This window comes from Amphiura filiformis, chromosome 2 (assembly GCF_039555335.1).
Source record: "Amphiura filiformis chromosome 2, Afil_fr2py, whole genome shotgun sequence".
In the NCBI taxonomy this organism is placed as follows: Eukaryota; Metazoa; Echinodermata; class Ophiuroidea; order Amphilepidida; family Amphiuridae; genus Amphiura; species Amphiura filiformis.
This window is the reverse complement of record NC_092629.1, coordinates 81,364,373-81,385,832: the sequence shown is the minus strand read 5'-3', so window position 1 is coordinate 81,385,832 and position 21,460 is coordinate 81,364,373. Positions and strand designations below refer to the sequence as shown.

General features: G+C 38.5%; 1 protein-coding gene across 1 annotated transcript in view; it reads right to left on the bottom strand.

The window, feature by feature from the left end:
• Positions 1–698: 698 nt before the first annotated feature.
• The window catches only part of LOC140143877 (acyl-coenzyme A thioesterase 1-like), a 31,480-nt gene continuing 10,718 nt past the window's right edge, over positions 699–21,460 (bottom strand). The window contains exons 7-8 of the mRNA XM_072165701.1: positions 6,396–6,597; positions 699–838 (exon numbers count right to left, since the gene is read on the bottom strand). Coding sequence (XP_072021802.1) covers positions 699–838; positions 6,396–6,597 — 342 coding nt within the window. The remainder of the gene's footprint in view (positions 839–6,395; positions 6,598–21,460) is intronic.

The following is a 21,460-nucleotide window of genomic DNA, read 5'->3' as shown; positions in this document are numbered from 1 at the left end:
CAAATGAATTGATCAAGTCTTTGTCATTCTAAATATGTATACTTTTATATACATGTACATTACATCAACAATTTAGCAGTTATGAGGCCCGAAAGTTTTCATAATTCCAGGGTTCAGACCAACCTTAAGTGTCTTTCTGATATAATTGTGAGATACCGTATCAAAAGCTTTTTAAAAATCACTTAATCATGTTAATAACATTATAACTGGAATATTGACGATTTCAGTATAGCTAAGTAAATCATATACCAGCCGAATATTTCTCCAATCTGTCTGCCACAAAACCAGTTTGATCTTCATTAATAACAGTTGGTAAAACAGTTTTTAATACGGTTTGCAATACATGATGAAGCAAGTTTGTATGAGACATTCAGTAATGATATTGGTCTCCAATTCCCAATAAATTGTCTAGGTTTATTTCCTTTCGGCAAAAGAGAAATATATCCATGCTTTTGACTTTCTGACAAATCAACAATAACTTGTGATAAAGTTTTGAAATGTTGTACCAACTTTAATATTTTGACGCAAAATGGTTGCCAGACCACCTTTTTTGGATTTCCACCAAGTCTCACGGGAAGACCCCTCGGGGGGGGGGGGCATTCTCACTGAAAGACCCTCTTTTTTGGTGTCTAACGAAAGACCCCTAGTTTCGAACTGCTATCCGCACATCCGTCACTTCCAAAGTTGAGTCCCTCCCGTTACTGTTTAGCATGCAGAGACTGAAGACTGGTTGTCTGTGACCCGACGTATTTGTCCAGGAAATGAAGCAATTTTGGCCAATGATGTTCTTGGGCTCTTTGATGTTCTCTTAATGATCCACCCCATTCAATAACACCACCTGTGAAAATAAAGAAAGACTGGTCTGCTTAATATGCAAATTCGCCGTAGAAGTGATGATGTAACATGATTAACTACCATAGCAATAGAGCTGGTCAGAAATTATCCGGAAACTTGCTCACTATAAACACTAGCCGTAATTTTATGTACCGCACATCGATATCCTTCTCAACCGAAAGATATTGGCGCGAGATATTTTCACTATAAACACGCGAGGATAAATTGTGTGCTGTATTACCGGAAGTAGCAGCTTCTTCATGATGCATAGGATGCGCGCAGGACATTAGGAACACTTCTCATCCCCAAGAGTTATCAAAACAGAAGCTACGTGTTCGCCGCCATGATCATACTGTTGAATGGGCAGTTTATAGATCGCGCCAATTCCTCGTGTGACCTCGGGGTCATTTCAAATGTTTGGTGTATATTTGTGCGCTAACTGTATCTCACTATAAACCGCAAGAGTTTCGGTAATATATATATTATAAGGACTCTCGTATACGGTTTACTCAAACCTCGGTATATTATAAACACTAAAAGTGGGAGCAGATGTGCGGTATATATTGCGGTATAATTTCTATCCGGTCAGAAATTATCCGGAAACTTGCTCACTATAAACACTAGCCGTATTAGTGTATATTTGTGCGCTAACTGTATCTCACTATAAACCGCAAGTTTCGGTAATATATATAAGGACTCTCGTATACGGTTTACTCAAAAATCGGTATATTCACTATGAACACTAAAAGTGGGCGCAGATGTGCGGTACATTGTGGTATAATTTCTATCCGGTCAGAAATTATCCGGAAACTTGCGCACTATAAACACTAGCCGTAATTTTATGTACCGCACATCGATATCCTTCTCAACCGAAGGATATTGGCGAGATATATTTGCACTATAAACACGCGAGGATAAATTGTGTGCTGTATTACCGGAAGTAGCAGCTTCTTCATGATGCATAGGATGCGCGCAGGACATCTGGAACACTGCTCATCCCCAAGAGTTATCAAAACAGAAGCTACTTGTTCGCCGCCATGATCATACTGTTGAATGGGCAGTTTATAGTCCGCGCCAATTCCGCGTGTGACCTCGGGGTCATTTCAAATGTTTGGTGTATATTTGTGCGCTTACTGTATCTTAATTTATACCGCAAGAGTTTCGGTAATATATATATAAGGACTCTCGTATACGGTTTACTCAAACCTCGGTATGCGAGCAGAACATTCAGAACGCTTCTCACCATGATCATACTGTTGAATGAGCTGTTTATAGCTCGCGCCAAAATATTTACACATTCCCCGTGTGACCCCGGGGTCATTGCAAATGTACGATCATTTTAGTTGGTATATAATTTGTGCGGCAACTGTGTCACACTATAAATAGCAAAAGTTTCGGTGTATATACTAGGATTGTCGTATACGGTATACTCAAAACTTGGTATTATTCACTCTAACCCCGCTGTCCCAGCCATGCGTTTTCAATTTAGCAACATAAATAATGACAAAAAGTTACTCACCGGGAAATAAAATAGTCAGTGGACACGGTAGAGGGATTTCCGAGACTATAAAGAAAGACAAGAAGTAAGTAGTATTCAAACCATGTCCAATTGACCATTATGAATAGTGTGTACATGCTTTCAACGGTGGAAATACATGCACTTTCAAAGTATTTCATTTAAAGCATTGCAAAATATGCCTCTTTTATACTATCGACTCTTCTCCCTTTCATAGCAAATAAATGACGTTTGCATTTCAGTTAACCGCAAATAATTGCTATATCCAATCTTCTGTCAGGACATTGTAGGAAAACATATTTGGCAGTCACAAGGTTCTGAAACAGATGTCCTGAATATTTTCATACATTTTCCTGACTCGGTATTAGGCAGTCGGTGGTAATTCTCTGTAAGGATCTTTCATGTCCTTTCAGGTAGATTGAGGTAGATTCAGGAATAAAAATGGTATTTTCAGGATATTGGCTGTATAAACATCTTCCAAAAGTGAATAAATTTAAAAACCAGAAATAAACTTTATAAAATCTATCTAATTCACCCAAGTGAAAAAATAAAAAAAAGCATAAAATATGTAGCCTATCCTATAGAAATTAACTAACACATATAATTAGGCTCGGACTGGGAGGTCAATTGTTGATTCGCCACGTCTTTGTGCTTCTTTCACTGCTTGTAAGGTATCGGCAACACTGGCTGAGCGAGATGGGTTCAATCTGTGGTTCAAATGAGGTTTTCTTGCGGGGTAAACTAGATGTGTGTGTACGATATTCCTTGTATACCGAAACACTTGCTGTTTCACAGTTACCGCATAAATTATACACCAACTAACATTAAAGTACGTTGGATGTGTAAATATTGTGTCGCGATCTTTTAAAGGGTTAACAGCACATCTGGATTTATTCATAAAAGTGTTACACAAGCTCAGCATTTTATGGCATAACATAATCCATGATAATAAAATTGCCCAACTCGCCAAGGTCTTGACCATCTAAAAGAACATCATTGTAATAATGTAAGGTCAAGATTACCTGCCCCATGATGCAGTCATGTCTACAGTAGAATTCATCTCGACCTTTGCAGGACCATTAAAAGCTATTAAACCAAGATAACACTCATTGAAGCAGCTCAACTGATTAAATCAGATCTTCTCTGGTTGTGTACAAGTGTCTGTTTTCAATGTGCGACATCGCAATAAAGCTGGTATTACAGCTTCAGTTGGGTAACCGATTATAAAGGAAACGAAAGGAAACAATGGTATGTGTACCATTGTTCACGAAATAACACAAAGACCTGCTTTTTGTTAACCAGCATTCTTCAAAATGAGCAACATAATGATTGTTGACTTAACACGGTTTGGAAATAATTTCTTCATATTTTTGGTGTTATCTGTCGTTTACATATCCTTCCTAAAACACAAAAGTGCGACCCTCTCCAAACACCTAAATTAGCTAAAAATTGAGGACATGTTACAAAACTTTATTTTCTAGAACCTATTTAGAATAATTTAAATGTAGCTTTTACCGTTTTTTGTGGCATCCTTCAGAAGTGAGCGGTCCGATACCAATATTTTCGGTCAAATCTCCATTCAATTAACACGGGGAGTTGGCTAGCTATGCCTTGCCCTCACTCATATTTTACAAAAGTGCGACCATTTCTGAACATCTAACCTAGCTGTAATTTTAGGTCATGTTAGAGAAATATATTTTCTAGAAGTTTTGGAGAATAAATAAAATATTGGCTGGTTATTTTTCACACAGTGATGTTAACTAGGCAAGTGTCCATTCTCCCAACATACATCATTTGTTGAGGTCACACGTCAATGGTGAGAGCACTGCGTATTGTGTATAGGAAAACGGACAGTAACTGCAGTATGCAAATCCTAGTATATAAATAAATATATAAATCCTAGTATGTAAATATTGTGGCGCGAGCTATAAACAGCCCATTCAACAATATGATCATGGCGGTGAACAACTGAACATGTAGCTTCTGTTTGGATAACTCTTGGGGTGAGAATCGTTCCGAATGTCCTGCGCGCATCCTACGCATCATGAAGAAGCTCCTACTTCCGGTAATACCGCACACAATTTATACTGGTGTGTTTATAGTGCAAATATCTCGGTTGAGAAGGATCTCGATGTACCGTACATACATATACTGCTAGTGTTTATAGTGAGCAAGTATCCGGGTAATTTCTGACCGGATAGAAATTATACCGCAATGTACCGCACATCTGCTCCCACTATAAACACGCTCTATGAAATACAACGGTCAGTCACTGTATCAATTCTGTGGCCCCATGCATGAACCTGATATCCCACAATTTCACAATTTTTGAGTTGTAGCCATGGACGTGTAGAGTAACACGATATCTATCTTTGCTAAGAAAACAAAACAACAACAACATCCTGGATAACCAAACTGTTAGCTATAGAGTGCAGTATTATATTTCTCACATAGGTTCATGCACTAAGTAAAATCTTCAAATTGATTTTTCTCAGTTTAATGTCTGTGTGAAATATCCGGTTCATGAATGGGGCCACAAAATTTAGCACAGGTTAATTTTTATGCCAAATATGGGTCAAGTTTTGGCACCAGATTCTGCATCTCAGATTCTGTAAATGCCAGGAGCTTCCGAGAGAATTCGCCCCATGGACTTCACAATGTTGGGCACGCGCTATGTGCTTCTACTTAAAATTCACCCCCCATATCTACAATAAAATCCACACACATTTATACGCATCCCGGTACGCATTTGAATGACAAAAGGTAGAGTTTCAAAAGTTTCAAGGCGACTTCCGATGTCTTTGTTACGGCCTCATTACAGCAGATGAATGCTCACTACGTGTTCAATAAATACATTTATACTTCGAGGCGGGGAAAGAAAAAACGGAGTGCACCGCTCAGTCCGACACACAGCTAGTCCGATTACACACATTCCCTATACTTAGGGGTGCGTCAGTCCGAAAATGAAAAACACTGCGCTAGTCCGAAAAGGCATGCGCTAGTCCAAAATGAAAAACACTGCAACAGTCCGACACGCCGCTAGTCCGAATCCGAAATACACTGCGCTAGTCCGATCTGGAAAACACTTCTTCAGTCCGACACTGCGCTAGTCCGAAACTGAAAACCATAGCGCTAGTCCGAAACTGAAAATCACAGCGCTAGTCCGAATCTGAAAAACACTGCGCTAGTCAAAATCTGAAAAACACTGCGCTAGTCCGAATATCGGACCGTAGTATTGTGTTTCCCAAATATTAGGACTAGCGCAGTGTTTTCAAATTCGGACTAGCGCAATGGTTTTCAGTTTCGGACTAGCGCAGTGTTTTTTAGATTCGGACTAGCGCAGTGTTAGACTGAAGGAGTGTTTTCCAGATTCGGACTAGCGCAGTGTATTTCATTTTCGGACTAGCGCAGTGTTTTTCATTTTCGGACTAGCGCAGTGTTTTTCATTTTCGGACTAGCGGCGTGTCGGACTGGCAGAGTTTATTTTAGATTCGGACTAGCGGCGTGTTGGATTGGTGCAGTGTATTTCATTTCGGACTAGCGGCATGTCGGACTAGCGGAGTGTCGGACTAGCGGCGTGTCGGACTAACGCCCTGTACTCGAAAAGTCAATGTTAATTTTTCTCACTTTTGAAAAGCTCTCTTTTTAAATCCAATCCTCTAAGTTGAAGAAATAAAGATGTATAGTGCCCAATGATGTATCAAAATACGCAGAACAAAATTCTCCATCTTTCTTTGTTTGGTAATTAATAGTTTCAGTGTTTTTTAGAAATGGCCTTGAGTGTTTGGAGACTTTTTGTGCGCAGTATATATTGCATTTTATAAAATAGAGTAAGCTGAGTAACACTATGGATCACAATGGCCTCGTCCCAGTGGCATAGTTCAATAACCATGATAACCTCAATTAAACAATCAGAGTGTAGAATTTGACCTCAAATTGTTCAATATGAGTTTTTGTACTCAAATTTCCAAAGGTCATTCAATGAATGTACAAATGTATTGGGGTTAAAGAAATTTGCCCGGATAGATGAGCATGTTGTACTTACCAACAGCTTGGAAATATGATACCAAAGTAACGGGTGCATAGGGTGGCTCAATTAAATGTCCACATCCTGGATATCTCACTATTTCATAATTGTTACACCCTAATGCTTTCAATCGCCTCTCTATTACGTCTGTTGAGTTCTGTGTACGTGCGTTCTTATCATCCATCCCCACAAAGAATAAGAGCTGCTGGGCTTTCTCAAACTGAAATAGAAGGAGATTTAAAGGTTCATGAGAACTACCTGCCGATTGGCCAAAAAGATGTTTTCATTATCAATTGGCCAATCAGCAACATTGTTAGAATAATTTCACCACACAAAAAATTTGGGTGAATAATTTGCAAAGCTCCATTCTGATTGGTGATTAAAGTGAAGATATCATGTAATTGACCAATCAGAGGCAATGTTAGATCGGCAGGTAAAAAAAAATCCGTGCTTATTCCTATGCATTTTGAGGTGTCAAATGAAAGCTTTTGTACAGATCTAAAGTTTGGACCAGGTTGGACCAGGGGCTATTTTAACGTGCCTCCTGGCACGTTTGTGCAGTGAGATAAATATTTCGTGCAGTGATAATTAAAAATCCGTGCTTAAAATATTCCTATACATTTTGAGGTGTCAAATGAAAGCAGACGGATCTAAAGTTGCAGTACCCAATCAAACGTTTTAAGTTGAAGTAAATCAGAGCAAGAAAACCAATCAATATAGTGAAGTTGACGTCGAAGACGACGTAAATTTGCAAACTTCATTTCGCAAACTCTCTAATAGAAAATTTAGTCCAACATTGCTTGATTTCACTTAAGGTGGCCCAAGCGCGTAGAATTCGTTCGTATAATTATATAATATTTTTATATTATTTTCTTTATATATCTGAGTGTATTCCTTATACATTTGGGTGTATTCTTAATACATTTGGGTGTATTCCTAATACATTTGGGTGCATTCCTAATACATTTGGGTGTATTCTTAGTACATTTGGGTATATTTCTAATACATTTGGGTGTATTCATAATACATTTGTGTGTATTCCTACTACATTTGGGTGTATTCATAATACATTTGGGTGTATTCCTAATACATTTGGGTGTATTCTTAATACATTTGGGTGTATTCCTAATACATTTGGTTGTATTCCTACAAAGATATAAAGGATCTTTGATTCCTAATACATTTGGGTGTATTCTTAGTACATTTGGGTGTATTCCTAATACATTTAGGTGTATTCCTAATACATTTGGATCAAGATTTTATGCAAAAACATTAAATCAAGATTTAAAGAATTGTGTTTTTTCCCAGATTTTACTACAGGCTTCTGTGGAAAAAAATTTAGAATGTTTCTTAAACTCTTCCATAACTTAAAAAGAGCCATTGTTGTATACTTGTTGAAATAGTAAAATAAAAAATGTGGTTTCCGGACTACCACAAAAACACGCAAATTTGATAAATGTACGCAAAATTTTCCACTCCGATGGGATTGTTTCACAATTCTTCTCTGGATGGATGTATGACTCGAACTCGGACAAAACGATTCGGGCTTGGTTCGGACTCGGATACAAAATATTAGCCTAAAAATGGTCATTGTTTTACCAAATACATGCGAACATGCGTCCCGTGTTTTGGCACATCCCCGTATGGTCATCTGTATTTGGTACTGAGTAACCCATTATGCCTAAAAAAATGTTTGATTGGCGTAACCCGACCTATCTACCCTAAATTTTTTGATGTTACGCCAATCACCTGCGCAAAAATACGACTTTATCCTATACAGTAATAAGTACAGTAAGCAAAACAATCGAGGTACTAGTTAAAGCCATATTATAACATTTTCAAACAAAATAGATTTCTTTGCCATAAAATGTTAGCTTTTACTGTCAGATATATCCCTTTTATTTTTGAGCCGAACAACTACGGCAAAGCAAAGAAAATTGGAATTTACTACCAGCGCACATGTCGCCAATACGTACCACTCCTTCGGTCATGTTATAGTACGACCCTTTGTTGTGTATATCACCGTCCCGCACTCCGTGTACGTACTGTGTGTTATGAACATCGTGTATGCGTTCGACTAATAATTCCATCGTAATAATAAAGCGCCGGTTCCATCGTTTTATTCAAAATCTCGGATTTTGACAAAACTACAGCACCTAGAATCTTGATTTTGCAGGGTATATTGGTTTAATAAAGTACAATTTAATCGTGTAAAAAAAAAAAAAAAAAAATTCAGTGAGGGCGTCCTCCTCGCAAATGTCATTTAAGTTCACCCCTGTATAATATCCTAAACAAACACAGATAATGTCATTGGAACCAACAGTCAACATCTGCATCTTTTAGCTCGAATATAAGACTTCGTTCGTTGAAATGTTCAAGAAATAAAGACACGACGATCCAAAAACCCAAGGAAGATGCAAATTCAAAAGCTGCAGTTTGCTAGTACATTGCATGCATATTGATTGTACACAAACCGGTCTCGAACAAGATAATTAGCGCCGTTTAAACTAGCGTCGGCTTTCGGGGTGCACCGCTCAGTCCGACACGCCGCTAGTCCGACACGCCTCTAGTCCGACACGCCGCTAGTCCGAATCTGAAAAACACTTTTTAGTCCGACACTCCTCTAGTCCGAATTTAAAATACACTCTGCCAGTCCGACACGGCGCTAGTCCGAATGTGAAATGCAATGCGCTAGTCCGACACACCGCTAGTCCGAATATGAAAAACACTTTTTCAGTCCGACACTCCGCTAGTCCGAATATGAAAAACACTGCGCTAGTCCAAAACTAAAAAACACTGCGCTAGTCCGACACTGCGCTAGTCCGAATTTAAAAAGCATACCGCTAGTCCGAAACTGAAAACCATTGCGCTAGTCCGAATCTGAAAAGCACTGCGCTAGTCCGAATCTGAAAAGCACTGCGCTAGTCCGAATATGAAAAACACTGCGCAAGTCCGAAATTCGGACCAGCGCAGTGTTCTCAGATTCGGACCAGCGCAGTGTTTCTCAGATTCGGACTAGCGCAGTGTTTTTTAAATTCGGACTAGCGAAGTGCTTTTCAGATTCGGACTAGCGCAGTGCTTTTCAAATTCGGACTAAGATTTTTTTTTTTACTAGTCTCAAAACATATACAAATCACTGGCCTACAGTACATTTTACTTGGAGAAAAATCAACAAACACATGGTATTTGTTTCAAACCAGATTTAAAGCAATAATAAGCATAAAGAATAGATTCCTATTTAAATTTTTGTTTTCACTGATCACATTTTAATCCTTTTAATTTCAAGCCAAACAAATGAGTTATACGAAGAAAATTGAGATTTCATTCCAGCGCCTACATGATTTGCGTGTACTACATGTAATACTGCACGGAGCATCGCGCTCGACGTGTGTACATATAAGCTGACGTGACATCCACGGGACACGTTAGCAAGCACTAGATCGGTGAACTCTGAATAAAACCGGGTCTTAGTACACCACTGGGCATTATAACTATGCAAAGAGTGGAAATCCGAGTAAAATTGAGGGCGTCGCTGTGAAGCAAATCATACATTATGGTGTACATTATGGCTTTAACAACAGTCAAGATATATGAAACCAGGCCAGTACGCATGGTTTCTTTTTTGGGTGGGGGCACAGCATCATCATGAGGTCAACAATTACATTTGTACAGACGAAATCACACGGAAATGTAAACGCACCATCAGCATGATCAGGCGCTGGATCAAAAATAAACTGAATTAATAAAATTCACCTCTAGAGATATATTCCATTCCATTTAATGAAAAGAGTCATAATCCAGGATAATTGAAGCTTGCACTCTCTCATTGTATCTATAAAATTGATTGAGCCACACACCACACAGAGTTAAATTCATACAATACATACAAGAGCAGATTTCTGATTTTTGAGCTAATAAAAGTTCCGATTTTGATACAAGTTTGAAACCTTTTGACATGAATAAAGAAGAGTTTCAAAATATTGAAAACATTGTTTATCGGTGTTTAAATTACAAAGGGGTTTTTCAATTTCATTGTTCTTTTTTAACTAATTTTTTTGTCATTTAAACTCAAGTTTGGACCTTCAATTTTAATAAGGGGGCACACCACTAAATAATTTGAAACATTTTTTGAAAAGATTTTTAATGTTGAGGTTCTACTCTAGTGTTTTCATCAAAAACAAGCACGATTCACTTAAATTTAGTACCCTCGAGAGGTTGATATATTTCGCTCAGGCGCTATTTTAAACCGGAACTATCCAAATGCGGAAGGATTTAGTGTTGTGCCCCCATAAAATTGCATAAAAATAATTAGATTTAAGTTATTTAAGTTTCTAGTTTGCTTTATTTATTTATTTATACCACTGTTCAGTATTGTAAATTGTTATAACATTCAAAGTTTAATTTATATTAATATTTAATTTCGAATAACCATTCGTTACATTTGCTTTTTGGACAAAACGGCATTGAACAAAACTGAACGGTAAAACATTTCTCGTCTTTTAAAAAAATATTCTGCACGTACTGAGAATGTTTGAATTTTGAAGTTATGCACTTGTAAAAGATGTTCAAAAACGTTTACTCTTAACATCAATTAATATCTTCATGAAAATGGCAAATCAGCAACCATTATGCGTTCATGTGCATCAAAATGACGAATGGCAATTGTCGGCTATCAATATCATGCTTGTGTTTGAAATCGACATCCTGTCCAAAGTATAAAAGGAAATAAACCAAAATGTCTTTAAATTAATTCAAAATATAGTGAAAAAGATAACAAAATACTTTTTAAGACCTAAAAAATAGCTATTTTGTGTTATGTAGGCCTACCCTTGACGTGCCGAGTCACGTGAGAGTATCATAATTCAGGGACATCCACTAGTCTCAACACCCAGTCGCAAACGATGTTAGTAATGTTGGTGACGTGACCGGCGCAGCGAACAAGAAGGCTTAAGGCTTAAATATTGTTATGTCTCAAAGCCGCCGCGTGCGCAAGTTCGTTTTTCTTAGCGCGTCCATGTCAGCTGAAACGGCAAATTATTTTTTATTTCCTTTTTTTATATAGTTTTTTGCCGTAAAATCATAAAATTCTGAGACAAATTTGGAAAAAAAAAGTTACTTGGCGGCTCGATACTCGCACTGTTAAAGGCCCATTCAGTGATTTGCTCATCCGGACGATCGTAAAAATTATTAAAATTCAGATGTTGGTATTTAACGAATCTGTAATTTAGATGCTGAAGGTATCTAAATTAGCTACATGTATTTGAATGGGGTTTCAACTTCGTCAGTACTGCTGTTTTCGTTTTTGCCAAATTTGTCATTTCAAAAATACCAAATGACAATTTGAATGACTTATCTTTCACTTTTAAGCAATTTATAAACAATTTTTATTTTTTTACACATGCGCTGGGATCACTGAATTGGTATTTAGGTTTAACACAATTGATATTTGTATTGTGTAAATCAACCGCGATTTTATGCTGTATACTTTTGAACACTCGAAAATGATATCTGAATTGAAAATTTAGTTTTATTATATAAAAGTACTTAGAAAATAAAAATCTGAAAAAAAACCCTCATCTCGCATTCGTTTTTGAAACTGCCATGGGCTTTGAGACATAACATCTGAACATGTTTTTTTCCTAATCAGGGTTGTTGCTAGCCCAAGTCGTCAAAGAGAGAGAGAGAGAGAGAGAAGGGGGGGGGGGTGTAGGGTATGGAGTTGAGAGGGATTTTTTAAAAGTGGGGACCCCCAAAAATGACCCCATTGTGTGGGTCAAAAGCACTAGTCCCCAGTTTTTGTGAGAGCATTTTGGTCTCTCACTTTTAAGGAAGCATATATCGGGGGTAAGAGTGGCGTATGCACAGAATTAATTCTGTGGGCGTATGTCAAATAGAAATAGGGGGCGCTCTATCGACTAGTGGCATCAAAATAATGCTAGGACGTATGGTTAGCGCGTTCTGGGGACCCCAATTTTGGCCATGTCCACACTTCTACGGTTTGGCAAGGGAGAGAGAGAAAAGGACTTTTAAAAGTGGGGACCTCAAAAATTACCTCATGAAGTAGTTCACATGTAGTATACTAGTACCCAGTTTGTTTGAGAGTATTTTGGTTTCTCGACTTCTTAAGGACCAGGGGGAACTCCCAATTTGGAGGTGACGCGTATGTAGGGCTGTAACCCAAGGCCCCATATTTTTATGAGCACAAAGATTTCCATTTGAACATTAACAAGTCATCTATCACTGATTTTGTTACTTCTTTGGATATAACAAAGCCATTTAGAACTAGAAATTCAATTGTCGAGGCTTCCCCAAAGACCCCATTTTAAAAAGGTCATAATTTATTCTCACCCAATGCCCCCCGAATTTAGATCCAAACGGTCCGTCTCTCACCTAATGACCCCATATGGTGTACATTAATTGCGCTCACCGAATGTCCCCAAGCGCGATGCAGTATATTATTTGCTTCAAATATTTGGGCAATTCGCGTGATATTTTCTCATTAAATCGCACGATTTTGTGGTAATAGAATAGAAATAAATGGTGCAGCATTATCCTTTACACGCAAATATTGTATCCTCGGCAGTAAAAACGTTTAAATAATGGGTACGGCTGCGCCTCATCCATCAGGCGACGAAAACTATGGGAGGACGGACCTTTCAAGTTGGGTCGGTCGGGCTTTTTGTTTTTTATTTTTTTTTAGAAATGACCCAAAAAATCACCATCATCTGTAAATAATTTGCAATTGTTCCTGAAATTTCCGAAATTTGGTTCGGCATTCATTTTGTACAGGAAAAATGTATTTCCCAATTTGTTCAAAACCTGGGTCGGTCGGGCCCGATAGACCATGCGCGGATTTAGAGGGGGGCACAGCCGGCCCGTGCCCCCCCTTTTAGCGGATAAAAAATAAAAAAGAAGAAAAGAAAGGGAAGGAGGGAAAGAAAAGAGGAAAAGAAAAGAAAGGGAAAAAGAAAAGAAAAAAGAAAATGGAAAAACGTAAAAAGAAAGAAAGAAATCTTCGGGCCTATAGCCTGATAAATCTGTAGTGAGTATCATATACCGAGTGGCACTCTCCAGGTGCGGATTCAGGGGGGCGGCGCCCCCGTCCCCCCCCCCCACAAAAAAAGAGAGGAGAGAAGAGAAAGAGGAAAAAGGAAAAAGGAGAAAAAGAGAAGAGAAAAGGAGAAGGGGAAAAGTTGCGAATCTCCGAGTCTTAGGCCTATCAAGTGTCAGTGTAACATTTTGCAAATTCAGTTCGGGCCCTTTTTTTGTTTTAAAAAGCAATGATATACTCGTATAGTGTAAAAATGATGCACCAAATGGCTTCAATTGGACCTTCATTTTGCAAAACTTCCAAATCAGACACCCCCTGCCTGTATAAACAACTGCCCGTTTTCGCTTCTATATTTCACACCCAGCACTCTGAATTTATACAATAACAGTGAAAAAAGGTGGCTTCAATTGGCCTGTCATTTCGCAAATTTTATATTTCGGCTTTTTCAAACTCAAATTTTACACAATATTAGTGCCAAAATGGTCCACAAAATGGCTTCAATTAGGTCTTCATTTTGCAAAGGTTTCTCATTTCTGGGGGGGGGGGGGCATCCCCTCAGACACCCCCTCCCCTGTGTCGCACAACATTATGGGTACATATAAAGCAATAATTTATACAAGAGGTCAAAACTTGTCCACGAATGGCTTCAATTGGGCCGTCTTTTCGCAAATTTTAGGCTTTTTCAAACTAAAATTTTACACAATAATACTAGTGACAAAATGGTCCACCAAATGGCTTCAATTGGGTCTTCATTTTCCAAAGGTTTCTCACTTCTGAGGGGGCACATCCCCCCTCACACACACCCCTGCGTCGCGCAAACGCTCCGGGATGGCCGCTTCGCGGCCATTTCGTACATTTTCTAATTTTCAGGAGTGCCCCCCCTTTCTCGAAATCCTGGATCCGCCCCTGCCGTATAGACAGTGCCGCCGAGAGCCTACAGGTCCGGGGGCAATGTGAACGTACGGGCCCTTTGATCAGTGATGACGGTGCAGGACTTCATAAGTGTGTGTGCGTGTGGGTTGGGGGGGGGGGTAGGGGGTAGCAGTGGTGTAAATTTCTTTGTGACATGGGGGAGGGTGGTTGGTGTAAAATCCTTGAACATATGTTGAAGCGGAGCGAAAGTAGCATGTTTAGCTGCCAATAATCAAATATGAACATTGAAGGAGACAAATGCGCGTTAAGCGCGCACAAATTTGCAATTTGAAAGTGGCATTTTGCTCCCTTAATAACTTCCACGCAAAGTGCAAACATTTGCCGATTTGAAGCTAAAATGATTCAAGTATGAACCGTTGACCTGGTCAAATACGCGCGAAGCGCGCGAAAATTTGCAATTCGAATTAGCGACTTTTGCTCCCATATTGAACTTATTGAAACAAACTCCGTGCGGAGCGCGGGAAAATGGCAAATTTTAAGGTAAATGATCAAATAATAGGGCACAATGCACGCGAAGCGCGCGAAAAATTGTATTTTGTGTTCCCACGATTAAGCTGCACTCCTCCGATTTCTCGAGATTTCATTATCGAGGATGATCATTTTGGCAAAAGCAAACAGTAAATTCAAGTGAAACTTACTTATTAGAGTGTGTACTTCAAAGGCTATCTTGGTTTTTTTAAATGCACGTCTCCTTTCTTTGTTTTTACGGGCCCGCTACTTTTGTTTGCTTTTTATGGGCCGTAAAAGAGCAAAGAAAACAGCCCTTATAATGGACCCGTAAAGGCAAAGAAAAGAGACAGTATGGAAGTGGGCCCGTAAAGAGTAAAGAAAAGATACCATACGCCCGTAAAGGAAAGGAAAGAGACCTTAGTGAGTATGTAAAAAAGCGTAATAAGCAAAGAGACCTCGGAGGGCCCGTAAAAAGCAAAGAAGAGATACCTTAGGCCTAATTAACAAGAAAAGAGACCTTTGTTGGCCCGTATAGAAAAAGCAAAGAAAATATGCTTTAATTACAATGTATTTTTCATTACCTTTTACGGGCCCTGAGGTCCGTTTTCTTTGCTTTTACTGCCCCATAGTAAAGTATGTTTTCTTCACTTCTTACGGGCCCCTAGGACCCCGGGGTAACGCACCCGGTTACCCTTCCTTGTCGGCGGCACTGCCCGTAGAACAGGGTTTTCTTTTTTCGTCGCCTTATTTACGTTTTACTGCCTCGGATACATTATTTGAGTGTAAAGGATAATGCATTACATTATTTCAGGGCCCGTAAAAAGCAAAGAAGAGATACCTTAGGCCTAATTAACAAGAAAAGAGACCTTTGTTGGCCCGTATAGAAAAAGCAAAGAAAATATGCTTTAATTACAATGTATTTTTCATTACCTTTTACGGGCCCTGAGGTCCGTTTTCTTTGCTTTTACTGCCCCATAGTAAAGTATGTTTTCTTCACTTCTTACGGGCCCCTAGGACCCCGGGGTAACGCACCCGGTTACCCTTCCTTGTCGGCGGCACTGCCCGTAGAACAGGGTTTTCTTTTTTCGTCGCCTTATTTACGTTTTACTGCCTCGGATACATTATTTGAGTGTAAAGGATAATGCATTACCCTTAATTTTTTTAATTTATTGTGATCATTGTTGGTGAGCCTTCACAGTGCAGATTTGCTGATGGAACAATCAGCAAACTCTCAGTTTACTGGCAGAAAGTTCTCAAGTTCTCAAGGGTAGTAGGGACAGGTTCATTAAGTTATGCAATGATCATGCTAAAAAGTAAAGTGAGATGCAAAGAATTTAGCGGGTGTTAATTCAAGTAATTTGTACTTTGTTCAACAAACTTATTGACTGCCCTCGATCATGCGCTTCAAAGCCCACTCGCAGCTCACAAACACAAGATAGATTTTCAAGAAGACGATTATTAGGGACGTGATTAGATTTTCACTTCTGTAGTTCACCTCTGGGCAGATCCCCAAAGTGTGAAGATAGCAAAAATATATTCACCTTATCTCAAATGTGCTATTTGCAAATTTGAGTATTGTTGGTTTCAAAACTGACATAGATACAGGTGAAAACACGCTGCTCAAAAGATATTCAACATGATTCCTTTATTTTGAATACAAAAAGAGTATAGCATCAACCCTATGTTATAGGTCTACAAAGTTGCAAAATCGCGCCAGATTCCATACTTTTATTCTCGAAATATTTTGAATTATGTAACAATACCTCAATTTTGGCGTGAGATTTTCTTGACTACTTTTAACCATCAGTCCATACGCCATTGTGTTTATGCTAATGTCATTACATAATCAAGTATTCAAAATCGCTAATGCATATTTGTTTTGAAAGACAAAAGTACAAACTTGTATTTATCGTAAGTAACAGTCACCAAAGTCATACATGAGCGATATACACCATAGTTTTGGGAACTTATTGATCGTCCCAAATATATTTAATCCAAGTACAGAATTAAAGAAGTTCCCATTTCCGAATTTATTCCACTTTTGTACAATACGTCACCAATTTAGTTTAGTTTGCGCGCATTTGTAGGCCCTACCATAAATTGATTTTGTCATCATTAGGTGCTTTACTTTCCAACCCCAGTCCCCCAAAGTTAAAAAGAAATCTACGCCACTGACCATAGGGCAGGGTGGCAAGTCAGTCCCCTACCATACCCTGCTCATTCGACAGAAATGTTGTGACAAAATTTACGATTTGCATCTTCCTTTTGGTCTATTTTAGACCCAAAATGCAGCCAATTTTGGAACATTTAGTATTAAAGTGCCAAATTGCCACGCGCTTCGTGCACATTTATCTCGGCAAACCTATTCTGTGAATATCTGCAAGACAAAAAAATTTAAAAAAATTCCTTCTTTTTTTCATCTCAAACTTGAACACGATCACGAATTTGAAAGATGAGAGTTATAATTCCATCCTTTCTATTATTTAAATCATAATATGATGCCTGGAATAAGTATAAAACTCGTGAGCTGGAACAAAATACCGGGACTAAATTAACCAAAGGTAGTAAAAGGCCTATGCATTTTCATCTGGCACGATTTTAGGACACAATTGTCTTCAATTGTGTTCATTTAGGACAATTGTGTTCATTTTAGCATCGAAATTGCACTTGCGCATTTGTCCCAGTAATGTTCTTTTAGTAGCAGATGAGTGGGAATGATTAGGAAACTTTGCCCACTGGCTCGGTGACTCCGGTACATCCCCCTTTTTTAGGGGGGATTTTAGCACTGAAATAGCAAATTTTCGCACATTTGTATCAACATTTTGTGCATTTTTCTGGTGAAGGAGTTCTGAAGACAGCTTGGATTACAGTGTGGGGGAGGGAAGTCTTCTATCCGAAGATGCATGCGCGTATTTTTCTTTGGGGGGGGGGGGGGGCTTTGGGGGCGCCCGCCCACCGGGGTAAAAGCGGGGGGCGGCCAAAACGAAGGGGCGGTAGAAGAAGAAGGGGCGGCAAAAAGAATTAGTAAAAAAAAGGGCCGAAAAAATTTGAAAAGTATCAAATATTTTGAAAAAATGGTACTATACATCAAAATGTGTTGCTTTTAGGACGCTAGCGCTTATAATCCTTTTTTTTTTTTTTGCTCTTCACTTTTTCAAACCACCGAAAAAAAAATTGGGTCAACCTTTTCGGGCTGTTGAGGAAGGGCGGCTAAATTGAATTTCCTTCAGCCCCCCGGGGTATAGGAGCGGCCACAGCACGCCACTGAAGATGGGTGGCAATCATGTTGCGCAGGGGCAAAGGGTAAATCCGGCCATGATATACCAGCAAAATTTATTTCTCGACAAGACCCCCCCCCCCCCCGAGAAAATCGTCTATAGCGACAGCCCTGATTGAGTGGCGTCTCCTCGGTCACCCCCAGCATGTAGCGCTACGGACAAAACTTGAATAGTAGATACTCTTAAAATATTAAAATTTTACATACATTTTGGCAACATGTTCTCAACGGCACATAAACAAATTTTATTCTTGACCATGTTTACCCAGATCAACCAGCGGATAATAACTCGTGCACGAGCAGAGTACGAGCTAAAATTCACTAATGGTGTCCTAAAACAACAAAGCCTAATTAGATAAAGCCTAATTGATTAGACTAGCGGTCACCCGTCTTTCGCGGTCAGAGTCTTTCGCGGTTGGTAAATTTTGTATATTTTGTGTACATGTAAATGTTTTATGGTATGAGAGGAGATTATCATTTAGAACTTAGAAGTATAATATTTAGTATCTTTTCCATATAAATCAATGGCTTGAAATTAGATCATTGATCGAAGCAAGTCTTCTTGACACCATATCATATCCACCGTGAGAAGTCTTGCCCCTGTGGGATGCTGGCCGCTCTGATATTTAAGATTTTTATGCATTTGTTTCGACAGTACTTTTTATAGCCCATTTTGGACAAATTTGTTGTACCTTTTAACGCATTTTGTATCATTTTCATCCAAGTTTGTCCCCACCTTGAAATGTACCTTGCTGCCCCCACCTCCTGCAAAAGTCCTGGCTACATCAATGAGCAGATGAACACAATTTTATTCACATCCCTCTTGGCCCCTGTGGCCTGCTGGCTGATCTGATATTTTAGATTTCTATGCATTTGTTGTACTTTTTATTTGTTAGCCCATTTTGGATAAATTTGTCGTACTCTTCAGCCCATTTGTGACAATCCCCCCATGAAATTTGCCTTGCCCCCCCCCCCCTCTCTCTCTCTCTCTCTCTGAAAAAGTCCTGGCTACACCACTGTGCAGCTGAAACAATTTTATTCACATTTCCTTACACTCTATTTCATATAAAGTTACAACCCTGATTAATTTGTCCTTCAAAAGTTTCACTTACAAACTAATTCAATAAACAAACACTCTACTGTTGACTATAGGTTCTCCATAAAAACACAGAATACATGCTAATGTTGATAAATTAGTTGAATAAACAATAGATGTTAATTGAGTTTCTACTGTGTCATGTAATAGTCATACTTCTACTGTGTCATGTAATAGTTGAGACTACAGGCATAATATCCTCACACCGATGACAGGATAGAAGGCCTAATTCAGGCTATGTCAACATTTTTTAGTATGCAGGTGCTCTGGTAGTGGCTTTGAAACTAATTAACATAATTTGACACCCTTAACGTAAACAAAAACAAAATTGGACGTTTTATTGGGGTGCGGGCAACTTTACTCTATGCAACGCAAAATCCGTTTTCAGAAATAATGTAAAACGTAGAAGTTTTTAGCCTTACCAAGTCGCCAAACTCAGTAATTTATTATAGAAGCGGTCACCCGTCTTTCGCGATCAGGGTCTTTCGCGGTTTATAAATTTTGTTATATTTTGTGTACATGTAAATGTTTTATTTAATGTGATTAATGGTATGAGAGGAGATTATCATTTAGAACTTAGAAGTATAATATTTAGTATCTTTTCCATATAAATCAATGGCTTGAAATTGCAATTAGATCATGATCGAAGCAAGTCTTCTTGCCACCATATCATATCCACCGTGAGAAGTCTTGCCCCTGTGGGATGCTGGCCGCTCTGCTATTTAAGATTTTTATGCATTTGTTTATACAGTACTTTTTAGCCCATTTTGGACAAATTTGTTGTACCTTTTAGCTCATTTTTTATCATTTTCATCCAAGTTTGTCCCCCACCGTGAAATGTTCCTTGCTGCCCCCGCCTCCTGCAAAAGTCCTGGCTACATCACTGAGCAGGTGAACACAATTTTATTCACATCCCTCTTGGCCCCTGTGGCCTGCTGGCTGATCTGATATTATAGATTTCTATGCATTTGTTGTACTTTTGGCTAAGCTTTACTATACCCTACCACATTTGGCCGTCGCCGAAGCTACCCTAGTTTTAGCCCTGCTACACCGACGGCGCAAAACTCGATGATAGGATTACATTGAATGATGTATGGATTAACTCAGTGCAATAAATAAATCACTTAATTCATCAAATTAAATAAACGAACGAGAGAGATTCAAAACAACATTGTAGTAATTTAATTAATAATGCCACTATATTATGAAGAAGAGGAACATTAGTCAATTTTAAATTTAATTAATATTCATAATTATTGCTTTGCTTCCCATAATCAGCCAGGAATCATAAATCTGCATAATGATCAGTTTCCATTCATTAATTATCTTATTTAAAGAAGAGATAAAAATTATTAATTAACTTAAGAACATTAAATAAAAACATTAACTTTTAACAATAGTCAGGCATTAATTATAATATGTAAAATTTCGGATGCACACCAGGAAGGTTACCGTTGTTGCAGGGCTACAGCGACTTCGCCGTTTGATAATTAATCAATTAATTAACGTTCTTAAACAATTAACTTTTATCAATATTCAGTCATTAATGTTATGCCCATGAGGAAGGTTATCGTTGTTGCAGGGCTACAGCGACATCGCCCTTTGATAATTAATGAATTAATTAACAAACAAACAAACTTTATAAATATTCACCCATTAATGCAATGCCTATGAGGAAGGTTATCGTTGTTGCAGGGCTACAGCGACATCGCCGTGTGAACTTTGAACGACAATTTCTCAACAACCCTACTACCGATTTCCATGATTTTTGTACCAAATTTCTTCTTTTTAAAAGACCTTGCTGTATAAATGATAAAAATTATCATGATTATACGTCGTTCATAAAACGCCCCTACCACTCACAAGCTTTACTTTACATTGACCGCGTTCTTACGTTCAATACAAATCTGAATAAAGATGGAAGATAATTAAGTTCTGTTTCATTCACAATGTTTTGTTGAACTTGTAAAAGAAATGTCTTATGATGCTTATTTTTTCACCTAATTAGTCGGAACTGTATGAGCGATGAATGACCATTTTCTTCTTAATTAACTTTGCAGTGGTCACGGTCCTGTTTTTATTTATAACAACTGCAAAGTATGAAATCACATAAACCAGTGTATACGTCGTTCATAAAAGGCCCCAACCAGTGATACCCAGGTGCAAAAGTTCTGTTTCTTCTTAATTAATTTTTCAGTGGTCACGGTCCTGTTTTTATTTATAATATCGGGAAATTATGAAATCACATAAACCAGTGTATGCGTCGTTCATAAAAT